The 15000-nt window shown below is 37.4% G+C and overlaps 1 protein-coding gene across 1 annotated transcript in view; it reads left to right on the forward strand.

Moving 5' to 3' along the window:
- The first annotated feature begins 444 nt into the window (after positions 1–444).
- Positions 445–15000, forward strand: part of COPB1 (COPI coat complex subunit beta 1) — a 36519-nt gene continuing 21963 nt past the window's right edge. Inside the window, exons 1-9 of the mRNA XM_070428266.1 lie at positions 445–536; positions 1275–1425; positions 4557–4786; positions 5425–5594; positions 7419–7533; positions 9346–9438; positions 10573–10710; positions 12519–12638; positions 14873–14980. Of these exons, the coding sequence (XP_070284367.1) occupies positions 1335–1425; positions 4557–4786; positions 5425–5594; positions 7419–7533; positions 9346–9438; positions 10573–10710; positions 12519–12638; positions 14873–14980 (1065 nt within the window). The 5' untranslated portion in view covers positions 445–536; positions 1275–1334. The remainder of the gene's footprint in view (positions 537–1274; positions 1426–4556; positions 4787–5424; positions 5595–7418; positions 7534–9345; positions 9439–10572; positions 10711–12518; positions 12639–14872; positions 14981–15000) is intronic.

The raw sequence follows: 15000 nt of genomic DNA on the forward strand, positions 1-15000 counted from the left end.
CATAATATAGTGTTCCTTATTAGAAGAACTCAAGTTACTGACCCGAATAATATTTCGTTATTTTCCGTTGATTAGTGGGTGAACTAGAAAAGGGTTTCCAGCTCCCAATCTTGCGCTCTTTCCCACCGGACCATCCAGCTCTGTGTAAACTGTGTGTCCCTGCTCTCCAAACGTCCTCCCCTTGGCTGTTTAAATTCCTGCAATAAGAAACAATTTTTAAATAGCGTTTGGATGACCACAGCGCTTAATTCAGGCATGTAAGGAAAACAATGAATACGCGTTTCGAGTCCCTTTGCGGCCTAAACCATCCACAGGCGAGAGAAGAGAAAGTTGGGACTGCCGGCAGCGCGCAGCCGCAGGACGGAGGAGGCGTGTCCTCTCTGAGCCGCCGTAGGTGCGAGGTGGCCGGAGCCCGGGTCGTCTTCCCACCCCCTTCCACGTCAGCCAAGGACTCTGCGGAGCCGCCGCTACTGCTGGGGGTCGGAGCCTCAGCAGACGGTCCCGCGGTCGCCCCCGCTGCTGCCCCCCGGAGCCAGGTAGCGGGCCACGAGCCCCCCCATCCCAGAGGCGAGGCGGGCTGGGGAGACGCGGAGGAACGGGCTCCCTCTGGGGAGTGGCGGAAGGGGCGAGACTAGGCCGCTCGGGTCCAGGCCTGGCGAGGGGTCTGGGCAGCTCTGGGCCGGACGCCCGGTCCCGGCCTGCGTCCTGGCCGGGGGTCTCCTCCCTCCCAGGCCGCCCCGGGCTCGCTGTTCCAGGCAGGGGCTGGCTTTGCAGGAAGAAAGGGACCGGGAAGGGGGTGGGGGTGCAGCGCCCCGAGAGAGGGACCCACGTAGGCAGTCGGGTCCCACCGTGAAACGCGATGCAACGCTAAGGTTTTAGCCGAGCGGTGGGGCCCAGGGCGTGTGAACTCGGGCCGCTCAGGCTGTGCGCTGCCTCGGTCCCTCCTGTGCCCCAGTGGGGCGGGGCCCGGCACCGGCACCGGCACCGACGGTGGGCCGGAGCTCTGCAGCACAGCGCTCCCAACCCGGGGCGGTGTGGGGGGCGGAAAAGCTCACCTTGGGTCGAAAATGACAAGTGTGTGTGTGTGTGTGTGTGTGTGTAATATTAGGCTCTGTTTTTGTGGGACACAATGTATGTTGACCCAACCCTTTTGATACTTCAGAACTCATAAGCTAAACGGAATGAACTTTAGACAGTGAAGTTCACGGTGGTTACTGGTTGTGTTTTTATTTTTTACTTGCAATGACATCCTATCCTTGTATTTGCTTTTCTAGATTTTCCTGGCATCTGTTATCCTTAAACCTTGTACCCAGGGTTGGGCATCACCGGGCACCATGACGGCTGCCGAGAACGTGTGCTATACGTTAATTAACGTGCCAATGGACTCGGAACCTCCATCGGAAATGAGCTTAAAAAATGATCTAGGTAAACCTTGATGATACTTTGGAAATGAAAGGCTCATTTGCACTTCAAGTTTCTTTATCATTAGAAATGCTTAATTTTTGTCTTAAGCTTTTTCTAGGATCTCTTCAATAGACCTTTTGTCTTATTAAAAATGGAAACTTTTGTTACCTTTAGACGTACTGGTTTTTGGAAATAAAACATCTCAGTCCAGCTTCGTAAAGCTAAGGAAATGTAATAATTTAGTTGTTAGATAGTCTTAAAAATAACATAATGGCTTGTGTGGTTTAATATATTATGCTTAAATATATCTGACAATTCTCTGTAGGTAACAGGTTGAGGGAATGTGTATTTGAATGTCTTAGTTCCTTTGTGCATGTAACATATTACTTAGCTTGTAAAACCAAAAGAACTTTGTTTTCACCTGTTGACCAAATGAAGTCAACACAAGAATACACATGTATTTTCTAGAAAGGTTTAAACTTTTCATTTTTAAAACATACAAAAAACAAGAACTATATTTCTGAATTTTAAGAGTGTACACTGTGTCTCCTTTTTGTAATTCTGTAAAGAAAATTTTTAAGTAACCCATATTCCAAAATAATGATTCTTGTTTAATTGAACTACTAAAATAAGTTTAACTTAAACTGATAACGACTGTTTAAAATAGAGTGCAAATTATGCTTCAGGTCTTGAAAGTATCTTTTAGAAAGATAGTTTGCAGTTTGAAAGGAGACAATATTTTGTGTATTCCCACCTCTTACTAAGTAATAATGGATTTTAGTTCACTTATTAGGTTTCTATTGAGGTCTATTTTTAGAGAAGGAAAAAGAAACCCTGTTTTATGGCATTTAAACTGATACCTTTATATACAAAAGCTGTGTGTGTGTGTGTGTGTGTGTGTTCATACTTATAGTAGAATGGAATGAAAATAATGAATAAACTTTAGTTATTTTTAGACCCCCAAAATACTTAAGGTTATAACTAGAAAGGTAAAGAACAAAACCTATCCTTAATTGTAAACAATACCCTTTTTTAATTGCAGCTGCCTTGACTAACCTTCCCTAACCAAAAGAGTTGAGATGAGAAAAAAGTTTAGACGTAGTTTCCAATTTGCGTAACAAATACTTTTTGTTTGGTGAAATACTTCATTGCTTTACCTACACTTTTCTTTACCTTTAATCACTCACTGGATATGTGCTCTGATGGCTGTATATTCTCTGAAGTATGAAGTAATATTCTGGTGAATTGAATTGATATTTCAAAGTTTCCATATCTTTTGGTAGTGATCATAAAGGAACAGAAGTTTTGAAAATTTTGAAGATGTGGATAAAAGCAACCCCCTACTCAATTTGAATTGTTAAAATAATTGGAAATTGGTGTTGAGGAGGCTTCAAATAAAAATGGTGTAGATTTTTAGGTTTTTTTTTACTCAGAAAGGAAGGTTTGTGACAAAGAGAGGAAAACCTGCATTGTGAATACAACTTTGGCCACTTAGAACTCTGCCTATTTTGTGGTTATAGTTATCAGCTATGGACATCTTTCCTGATGCTTTGTTTTTGTCCTCTTCACAGATTTAACAACTCAAAGTTTGCCCAGATTGGCACTCCATCCTTCAACATTTATTTCTTGACTTGACATGGCACATGCCAATTTTTATTAATATATGGCAGGAGATATAATACTCTGAAGCAGGGAGAGATGTATGAGAATTTAGTCAGTTTAAACAAAAATACTGACTCTTATGGGATAAATATGTTAATAACTCTCACTTTGTTTTCAGTTCAAATATCTGAGGATATTCTCTGTTCTGCAACAGGTTAAAATATCATACCAAGCCAGGAATAGATACTTAGCCTTTGGGGGCTAGAATGAACTTTTGTTTCGCCTAGTACAATTCTTCCAAAGCTTAAATCCTTCTATAACTCTATAACAACTGTAGTTTCTGTCTCTTTGGCAACAGCAAAGAACTCTTTATGTAGTAGCCACTTTGCTCTAAGTATTAGAAATTTATCTTTTGTTTTTTGTTCATGATAACTCTAAGATTATTAAGTACCTTTGTATTCCTTCTGTCCTTCTAGATACTTGTTTATTTTTATGATCAAAACAGTTGTAGCATTGTGCTTGTCTCTTATATTTCTGCCTTTGAATTTTGGATCCAAAAGATGTACCATAAATTCTTTAGTATTCAAAGATAATGCTGTAAAGTTATAGATGGTTTTACATAAAATACTTTGTAGTGCATATTTTTTTAGACTAAGTAACAATAAACTAGCACCTTATCTTAAATGTGTTATCCTTAATTCTAAACAGTGGCTACTAATCTAGTACAATTTATTTTTTTAAAATATATTTTATTGGTTTTTTACAGAGGAAGGGAGAGGGATAGAGAATTTGAAACAGCGATGAGAGAGAAACATCTATCAGCTGCCTCCTGCACACCTCCTACTGGGGATGTGCCCGTAATCAAGGTACATGCCCTTGACCGGAATCGAACCTGGGATCTTTTAGTCCGCAGGCCAACGCTCTATCCACTGAGCCAAACCAGTTAGGGCTAATCTAGTACAATTTAAATTTTTCCAATTTTTACGTAATTCCTTAAAGATTCTAAAGTTTTACAGACTGTAGGAATATGGTGGGATCTTGGGATTAATCTAGTCTTTAGTTCCCAATCTTTTTGAGTTTGAGGATCTCCTAATGTTGAAAACATGTCAATGATCACTCCTTCCCTCAATAATGGTTGTAACTTTGGTTGAGAAAATATATACGGACTAAAAACTACTTTGAATTCAGAAGCTCTTAATGGCACATACTTACATTTTGAAACATAGCTGCTTGCATGTTTGAGACATACATTATTTACTATACCTATACATTTATGGTCTCTGCATTAATTCCATTGGTTAGGGACCAGAGATATAATCCAGTGCCTTCATATTATATGTAACGAATCACAGATAAATCACCTGTGGAAAGTCATACAGCTTGTTTGTGGCATGACCAGATTGAGGTCCCTTGTTATTTGGGTTTGTGCCTTTATTATCATTGCTGCTGATAAAGTGAGAAAATGGTTTTACTTTGTTAATTGCATTTGAAATTATCTAAGAAATTTTCTGTTGAAGTAATTATGTTTTATTTAAAAATTTTTAAATCAGAAAAAGGAGATGTGAAGTCAAAGACTGAAGCTTTGAAGAAAGTCATCATCATGATTCTGAATGGTGAAAAGCTTCCTGGACTTCTGATGACCATCATTCGTTTTGTGCTACCTCTTCAGGATCACACCATCAAAAAATTACTTCTGGTATTTTGGGAAATTGTTCCTAAAACCACTCCAGATGGGAGACTTTTACATGAAATGATCCTTGTATGTGATGCATATAGAAAGGTAAACTAAACCATAATTATCTGTGAATATTGCTTTGATTTTAGATAATTGTAAAACTGGTGGAAAGTGCTTTATTTTACTTGTAGGAACTGAAGTTATAAGGAGTTACTGTAAAAAGTTTTATTGTTACTCTTTCCAGACATTTCCTATGCATTTTTATGTGTTGTTAATAAAAACAGTGACACAGAATCTCTCTATATAAAAGCCTAAGCAACCTTTACGACCCGACGACTGGCTAATAGCTGTGACATGCACTGACCACCAGGGGGCAGATGCTCAACACAGGAGCTTCCCCCTGGTGGTCAGTGCGCTCGCTCCCACAGCCAACCTCCTGTGGCCAGCCAACCTCCCCCGGTCCCTCCCCTGGCCGATTGGCCCCATCAGGACTGGGCGAGACAGCCCTGATCAGCTGGGAGGGACCCCACCCATGCACAAATTCATGCACTGGGCCTCTAGTATAAGATAATTGATGTGACAAATAAAAATTGCTTTCATTAACAGGAATCTGATGAAAATGATGTGATAATCTAGGTCTTTCTCAAACCCACTTACTGATTTTTTTCGTTGGAAAATTTTGCATTAATATATTGTTTTTTAGTTCTGGAACTCAACACTTTCTATTTAAATTTTTATATCAGGATCTTCAGCATCCTAATGAATTTATTCGAGGATCCACTCTTCGTTTTCTTTGCAAATTGAAAGAAGCAGAATTGTTAGAACCTTTAATGCCAGCTATTCGTGCTTGTTTGGAGCATCGTCACAGCTATGTTAGAAGAAATGCTGTTTTGGCCATCTATACTATCTATAGGTAAATAAGATATTCCTTTGGCCTAAAACTGTGAGGTGTTTATTCTTTTACATTAGAGGTTCCAAAGTGGTTTCTGACAGATTGTATGTAGCTTGCATATGTGTTTCATTTGGCCTAAACAAGATTTTTTCCCTTAATTATCATTAAGTTGTCAACATGAAAAGTCAAAAGATCTGGCAACACTGGGTCTTAGTTTCTGCATGACAACAATCTGCTGAATTCAATGATAAGTAGCCCCCTTTTAAACAGGTTGTACACTTTCCAGTTTATGACAATGCCTGTCATTCTCAGTTGTGTTACTCCAGCCCACTTAATTAATTTATTAATTTAGCTCGTAAAGGCTTTGGTTTGAGTTTTGACTGTCTTAGAATTATCTTTTTGTGGAATATGGTCTTTTTACCCTTCCTTAGAGGCCTTAAGGAGGGAACTTTTTAAGGAAGGATTGCAATTCTCAACTAATTCCTCTTACTAGAAAGCTGAAGATTTTGAACTTTAAAAACATTCAAAGAACCAGTTAGATCAGTGGTTCTCAGCCTTCCGGTCCTTTAAATACAGTTCCTCATGTTGTGACTCAACCATAAAATTATTTTCGTTGCTACTTCATAACTGTAATGTTGCTACTGTTAGGAATCGTAATGTAAATATCTGATATGCAGGATGGTCTTAGGCGACCCCTGTGAAAGGGTCGTTTGACCGCCAAAGGGGTCGTGACCCACAGGTTGAGAACTGCTGAGTTAGATGAAGCTAGAATGCTTGGTTTTTATAATCACTGGTGTCAATCCATTAGAAGTAGGATGTAATTTTTATAAATATCTTTGTACTTTAATAGTTGCTTATTATGTAATTTTACAGTTCTTTTACTGTTATGTTAGATTTTGTTTTCTGTTAGGAAAAATGGTATTGTGGTTAATAACGTAGAATTTCTTGAAAGCTACCATACAGACTACACAAATTTCAGTATTTAAACTACCAGTACATGCACAAAAATTATGTCATTAAGACAATTGGAAATTTGAACACTAGCTACATTGTTAAATTTTTAAGGTCTGATAAGGGTATTATGATTAGTTTTATAAAGAAGGAATTCTCAATTTTAGAAAACATACCAGTGTATTCCAAAAAATATATATACACTTTAACAGCTGATTCTATTACACTTTGAAAATGAAATGTATTTTAATAAATACTGCCTTTCTAATTATTCAAAGTGTGTGTACATTTTTGACACCCTCTATTTACAAAAGAAATGATTTACTTCAAAATAATATGGGAGGAGAGGGGTATCGATGTAACAAAAATGGTTGTGAATGAATAATTCTTGAAGTTAGGTAATCGCTTTTAATAAGCCAGTTATTATTCTGTTAGAAATACTTAAAAATTTCCAAAATAAGAAATGAGTAAGTAAATCGGCTAATAAATTTAGTGTATATCTAGTAAAATTCAAGGGACACTTTTTTTCCCTTATAATTCTTTAAGAATGATCTTTAAGTACCTTGAGGATGTCATCATGAGCATTGATATTTTATTCCTATAGTATATGAAAGGCAATTACTTGAGATAGTCAGTTGTTAGATAGCATGCTGAATAAATTAGCTTTTTCTGTATTGAACTATAAAAGTATAATTTGATAACTTAATAGATGAAGATGTAAGCTTATGATTCCTACACACAATTTTCTAATTGATTTAAAGTTTTAAAACATAAAACAACTGATAGTGTAATAAAGTTTGATAAAGATTAATTTTGGCAGTGTTCATAGAGTTATAAAATAAAATAACAAAATAGGATTTTATTAAACATGGATATTACTTGTTTTATTTCAAGAAATTTTGAACATCTTATACCTGATGCTCCTGAACTGATACATGATTTTCTGGTGAATGAGAAGGATGCAAGTTGCAAAAGGAATGCATTTATGATGCTAATTCATGCAGATCAGGTAAGTACTTTAAAAAAAAATAACTTTTATGACTGTACTTAAATGAGAATTAAAAGTATTACAGCCCAGCCTAGCCTGTTTGGGGACACCCTCTATTTACAAAAGAAATGATAAGTGGTCTGGGATTTGCTTCAAAATAATATTGGAGGAGAGGACGTGGAGAGGGGTATCAATATAACAAAAATGGTTGTGAGTGAATAATTCTTGAAGTTAAGTAATAGCTTTTAATAAGCCAGTGTCCCAGGTTCAATTCCAGTCAAGGGCACATACCTCGGTTGCAGGCTCCATCCAGGCTGGGGGCCTTGGTCGGGGTGCATGCAGGAGGCAACCAATCGATGTGTTTCTCTCACATTGATATTTTTCTCTGTCTTTCCCTCTCTCTTCCACTCTCTCTAAAAATCAGTGAAAAAATATCCTAGGGTGGGGATTTAAAAAAAAGAGTATTACAGTCCAGCTGGTATGGTTCAGTGGTTGAGTGTTGACACATGAACCAGATCACAATGCTATTCCCTAGTTAGGGCACATGCCTGGGTTGTGGGCTCAATCCCCAGTAAGAGTGGGCAGGAGGCAGCCCATAAATGATTCTGTCTCATCATTGACGTTTCTATCTCTCTCTCTCTCTCTCCCTCTCCCTCTCTCTGAAATCAATAACAACATATTTTTAAAAAAAGTATTACATAGGTCTAATCCAGTTTTTAGACAGTAATTTTTGTTTATAGTATGTGATTTGTATATTTTGATTTTAATTTTTTTTAGATTTTTGAATTTAATTTGTATAAAAATATAGTGGTTTTTCTTAACCCTTCTCTGGAATATTGTTTATATATATTCTTTTTCAAAGTAAACATTTAATAACAACCACTTTACAGGTTTTCCAGATTGAAATTATGGCCATATTCTGTAGCCTTCTACTTTGGGGTTTTGATGTCTGTTTTTCCTTCTCTTGGTATAGATCTAAAATTGTTTAACAAAGAAAAACAGTAGCTTTGTATAAGATCCACCCTGAGCCATGTCCGTGAAAGCAGGGGTGCTTTCAATGTAGATGTGTGTTCTTATAGACTTCAAGTTTCATGAGTGAATATCAACTCTACATCCAGCTCAGCTGGTGGTTAAAGTATATGGATCTGCTGGTGGCTAGCAGTGACTTTGCACATCTTGGTGGCATGTAATCTTAGAATTTTTATTATCTAGTATTTATCAAACGCATTAAGATTGAAAAATAGAGTCTGTTCACTCCTCTGAAATTTAGATGCTGCTGTTTTATCTTTATAAATAAAACTATAAGAAAACTACTTATTTAGGTCACAATGTTTCGTCCTCATGTAGAGTTGGTTTTAGTGATGTGTTTTTGGTGTTACCTACATGAAGGGATATAATCAGAAATAGTTCGATAAAATTTGTTGATACTTTTACTGTAGAGATGTTGTTGAGGCCATATTTCTCTATATCAGTGTTTGGTATATGAGATTTTTCTTCTTGATCTCAGAAATAGGAAGAACTATACTCCAAAGCAGCTGGTTCCTTTTGATTGTATAAATCCCTAAATCATATACCCTGAATACATAGTATTTTTCTCCTTGGTTTAACTGCAAGAAAATTCAGACCCCAGATTTGTGACTCATTTCTAAAACATATATTTGACTTTATGGCTTATATTTATATGTTAACTTTATTTTTTTTGTCATTAGTTAATTTTTCTTTGCCCTGATTTCCTCATTTGTTTTCTGTTTAGTTGTGTATTTTTTTTTAAGTTGCATTAAGTCCTTTTATTGAATGAGGTGGAGTTTGATAAATACATTCTTATTTTTTTAGGATCGAGCTTTGGATTACCTAAGTACTTGTATTGATCAGGTTCAGACATTTGGAGACATTCTTCAGTTGGTTATTGTTGAGCTAATTTATAAGGTAAGACTTATAAATTTTACCCAATGATGGGTAAAATAACCTTGAACAGTTTAAGATAAGATAAAATAGTCTTTCTAGAAAGCTCTTTAATTGCTAGGATAATATATTTTAACTAGAGGCTCAGTACAGGGATTCGTGCACCGGTGGGGTCCCTTGGCCTGGCCTGTGCCCTCTCGCAATCCAGGACCCTTTGGGGAATGTCAGACTGCCAGTTTCAGCCTGATCCCTGTTGGCCAGTCTCTTAGGCTTCTTATATATATAGACTTGAGGCTTGATGCATGAAATTTACGCAAGGGGCTCGGTCCTTGGCGGTGGCTTGCCTCGATGATGGCTTGCCTCAGCAGTGGCTTGCCTTGGCCCTCACAGCCACGGTGGCTTGCCTTGGCCCTTGCAGCCCTGGCTTTGTCTGGAAGGTTGTCCTGAGGGACGTCTGGAAGGTCGTTCGGCTGTCTGGTCTAATTAGCATATTACGCTTTTATTATTATTATAGGTAGTAGACACAATGTCTCATCCCAAGTTGGTTGTCATCTTCAGATGTCTTTATAAGTCTACTAGAGGCCCAGTGCACAAAAATTTGTGCACTTAAGGGGGCGGGGTCCCTCAGCCCGGCCTGTGCCCTCTTGCAGTCTGGGACCCCTCAGGGGATGTCCACCTGCTGGCTTAGGCCCACTCCCCGGGGGATTGGGCCTAAGCTGGCAGTCAGACATCCCTCTGGCAGCCTGGGAGCCCTTGGGGGATGTCCACTTGCCAGTGGGGAGCAGGCCTAAGCTGCAGTTGGACATCCTTAGCGCTGCTGAGGAGGCGGGAGAGGCTCCCACCACCACCGCTGTACTGGCAGCTGTCAGCCTGGCTTGTGGCTGAGCAGAGCTCCCACTGTGGGAGCACACTGACCACCAGGGGGCAGCTCCTGCATTCAGCGTCTGCCCCCTGGTGGTCAGTGTGTGTCATAGTGACCAGTCATTCCCAGTTGTTCTGCTGTTAGGGTCAATTTGCATATTACCCTTTTATTATATAGGATTCTTAGCTTTCAAGTTAAGATAATTGGCATCCCATAAGCTGACATCTATTTAAAAAAATGTATTTGAAATCAACTGTCCATGAAGTCAGTTGGAACCTAAATGTTCTCTTCTCCAGGTCTGTCATGCTAATCCATCAGAAAGGGCTCGTTTTATTCGTTGCATCTATAACTTATTACAGTCATCTAGTCCTGCTGTAAAATATGAAGCCGCTGGAACTTTAGTGACTCTCTCCAGTGCACCTACTGCAATCAAGGTACTGATTATTTATTTTGGTGCCAGTTAAATTATAGGTACTCTGTTTTATCGCTTATGATTTAGTGACATTGCAGTTTACTATGTGGTTGCATAGCATTGCATGATACGGAGATAACAGCTACACATTACACGAAATTTGATTCCTTATGTAGTCTGACTTTCCTTCTTTTCTTCCTTCTTGTTTTCATACATAAATACATGGAGAGAAAGAGAGATAGAAAATACCAATATTTCTAGTTTCAGGTAATGGTTCTGGTGTTTTAAGCTATCTCCCCATACTTTACATTGAAACTTAGATCTGGGAGAATGAATTCTGGATCCTAAATGATGGGTTCTATAAAAGGTTCCAGTAAGTATATTCAGTAATGGAATATTATCTTTCTCTTCTTTAGTTATTGTATCAAAACTATATAAGGAATCCCTACTACGTTCAGAGAATGAATTATTCTAGAAAGCCAGATTGTATAAATAGGAGAATTTACTGCTATATACACCAATACTTTAAATTATTAAAAGACTTTTTATATTAAAATAATTTAAAACTTACAGAGAAGTTGCAAAAATAGGACAAAGTTCCCATTACCTTTCATCCAGCTTCCCATAGTGTTCATGCCTTACATAACGATTGTATAATTATCAAAACCAAGAAATTGCAATTGGAACATATTATTACCTAAATTATAGACTAATGCACTTTTTCTTTCCCAGGATCCAGTCCAGGCCTACATTACATTTAGTTGTCATATGTTAGTCTCCTCCAGTCCCTTACAGTTCCTCAACCTGTCCTTGTTTTTCATGATCTTGAGACTTTTGAAGAGTATTGAGTCATTTTGTAAAATATCCCTCAATTTGGGTTTGTCTCATATTTTCTCATTATTATGGTGAGGCTATACATTTTGGGGGGAGAATACCACAGAAGTCTAAGTATCATAAAGGAGTAAATGATGTTGATATATCTTATTAATGGTAATGTTAACTTTGATCAATCAGTTAAGGTGGTGTCTGCCAGATTTCTCCACTGTTGAATTATGAATTTTTCTTTTACAATTAGTAATATCATGGGAAGATACTTTGAAACTGTGCATTTGGTTTATTTCTTGTCAAACTTGCACCAACCAATTTTAGCATGCATCAGTGGACCTTTTCTACAGCAGTTATTACTGTGGTGTTTTAGTGGTCATTTTCTGTTTTCCTCTTTTACATGTACTAATTGGAGTTCTGCAAGGAAGAGCTGCCCCTTCTCCTTCCTCTGTCTTTCCTTCTTTCTTTCTTTATGTCAGTAAGGATATTTTATTGCATGGATTGTAATCCAATATTATATTGTCATTTATTTTGTTGATCAAATTGTTCTAGGTCATTGGGAGCTCTTGGAGTTTTGCTCCTTTGCTTTTTGTAACTCAGGGTCATCTTAATATTCTTGATTTTTCTGCAATATAATGCAGGTGTGTTGGACCTAAAGTAAAAGGTGCTTAGTAGCTATACTTTTGGGGATTGTTTACCTGCCTTTTTCTCCCTTGTTCCTTAATATCAATCCTTAATTTTTGGTGGTTAATAAGTAGCCTATAGCAGTCCTTTTCCTCCTTTTAATTTCTGATGCTTGTAATCTTTTGTAAACTTGAAAAACAATGATATTTATTAGAATTTAGGGAATAGAAGAATATATTCCTCTGGAAAAAATGCATAAATTTTTAATGTGGGAGTAGTGAATATATTTTGGCTTCTTGGGGATTTGTTTTCCTTCTTATTTTCAGATTCTATGTTAAAGATAGATGAATGTGTTCTTAAATGTATTTCATTTTTACATAGGCTGCTGCTCAGTGTTACATTGATTTAATTATTAAGGAGAGTGACAACAATGTAAAGCTCATAGTTCTGGATCGATTGGTCGAATTAAAGGAGCATCCTGCTCATGAACGAGTACTACAGGTAAATGTTTGAAAGAGAAATCTTAAATAAAATCTTTTTCAAATTGAGATAATTTCCAAACCTTGCCATCTTTGTTAGCTTAAATGCTTGGAGACTGGGCAGTTTTAATTTTGCTCAGCTAAAGTATAACTCTTGAGTCATCATTGCCTTTTGGGGTATTGTCTTTGCTATTAAAAAATATTTCTAACATATATTATCTTTTATCTTTTCTATTTGTATTGCACTTGGTATTCTTAGCGATCGAGATAGATTTGTTTTGATTTGGATGTAATTTATATTTCTTGGAAAATAATTGTACCAACTGATTGAAATAAAAGCTTCTTAGATTCTAGAATATTATCAGCATAACTATTAATCTGTGATAATAATGATTATTATAAAAATAAAGCCCCAAAACAGCTGAAGTCATGCTGATCCTGCATCAGAACATCGAAAGTTTTCTATAAAGGACATTATTGGGAAAATTGAAGAAATGTGAATATAGACTGTATATTAATTAATAGCATTAGTATCAATAAGTTCTCTTAATTTGATAATTGTATTGTGGTTATAGAAGAAATTCTTAGTACACTAACATGTTTAGGAGTAGAGAGAGTATGATAAAGCATATATGGCAAAATCTTAACTACTAGTGAATGTAAGTGAAGGCTATATAGGAGTTTATTCCTAGACTTTTTAGAACTTTCTTGTCAGTGAAATTTTTAAAAGATACAAAGTTTTAAAGAAGTAAAATCATTGACAAATTAATTTTGGTATATTTTTAAATACTTATCTGCCATACATTTTTAAGTATGCATCTTTAAAATATTACATTTTCCTGCTGAGCCAGATGTCCCCCGAATACCCTTTTTGTTTGTTTTGTCCAATTTATGGCCATACATCATCATATCTGATTGTTATGTCCCTTAAGTCTTTAATTTGAGCAGTTTGTTTGTTTTTAATTAATTTTAGAGAGGGGGGAAGGCAGAAAGAGAAAAAGAGAGAGATTTGTTATTCCATTTATTTATGCATTCATTGGTTGTTTCCTGTATGGGCCCTGACCAGGGATCAAACTGCATATCAGGACTAGGCTCTAACCAACTGAGCTACCCAGTCAGGGCGAGTAATTTTTTTTCCATGACATTGACTTGTTGAAGACACAAGACCAGTTGTCCTGTAAGATGCCCCTCCTCTGGCCCAGCTGGCATTGACTCATGAATCAAGAGGCACTGGTTTGATTTCCGGTCAAGGCACATGCCTGGGTGCAGACTTGATGCAGGAGACAGCCGATCAGTGTTTCTCTTTCATCGATGTTTCTATCTCTCCCTCTCCCTTCTTTCTCAAAAATCAATAAAAAGAGCCTGCGCCAGTTTGGTTCAGTGGATAGAGCATTGGTCCTCGGATTGAAGGGTCTTAGATTCGATTTTGGTGAAGGGCACATACTCCGGTTGCGGGCTCAATCCCGGCCCTGGTTAGGGCGAGTGCAGGAGGCAACCAATCGATGTGCCTCTCTCACATCCATGTTTCTTTCTCTGTGTCTCTCTCCCTCCCTTCCACTCTCTAAAAATTCAATGAAAAAATACCTTTGGTGAGGATTAACAAAAGTGTAATAAAACCAATGAAAACATATTTTTTTAAAAAGATGCCCCACCCTAGCTATTTTGGCTCAATGGCTAGAGCTTCAGCCTGTGGATAGAAGGGTCCTAGGTTTGATTCCTGTCAAGGGGACATGCCTGGATTGTGGGTTCGATCCCCAGTAAGGGGTGTGCAGGAGGCAGCCAATCAATGATTCTCTCTCATCATTGATGTTTTTATCTCTCTCGCTCTCCCTTTCTCTCTAAAATCAATTATTTATATATATATATATTTCCATATCTGTTCTGTCCGATTTCCAGATATGGCTGCAAATGTTTTTTATATATATATAAAATGATGCCCCTCCTCGGGTTATCTGGTTACTTTCTGGTGGTGTTATTTAGCTTGTTCCTTAGACTTCTGTATTTCTTATAAATTCTTAAGTTTATGTGAAACGTGATAGAGTAAACATTTTCAGTTTGAATGCATCTTATGTGATATTGTATATTTCATAATATATCATTTCAAGAGACCAGAAATATCTGGTTCTTCCACTCGAGTGATCTTATTGTTGATCAAAGAATTAAGGTGATGGACAGAGCCCTACATTCTTCAGTTAAGATTTTCTGCTTGTGACTAGAAATACTGTTATTATTTCTGGATATTTTGTTCTTTTTCAGGATCTGGTTATGGACATCCTAAGAGTATTGAGCACACCAGACTTAGAAGTACGCAAGAAAACGCTGCAGTTAGCACTAGATCTTGTCTCTTCTAGAAATGTTGAAGAGGTAAGACAATACTCTGACAG

Source organism: Myotis yumanensis, unplaced genomic scaffold (assembly GCF_028538775.1).
Source record: "Myotis yumanensis isolate MYYU_CA2020_CCGP unplaced genomic scaffold, mMyoYum1.0.hap1 SCAF_10, whole genome shotgun sequence".
In the NCBI taxonomy this organism is placed as follows: domain Eukaryota; kingdom Metazoa; phylum Chordata; class Mammalia; order Chiroptera; family Vespertilionidae; genus Myotis; species Myotis yumanensis.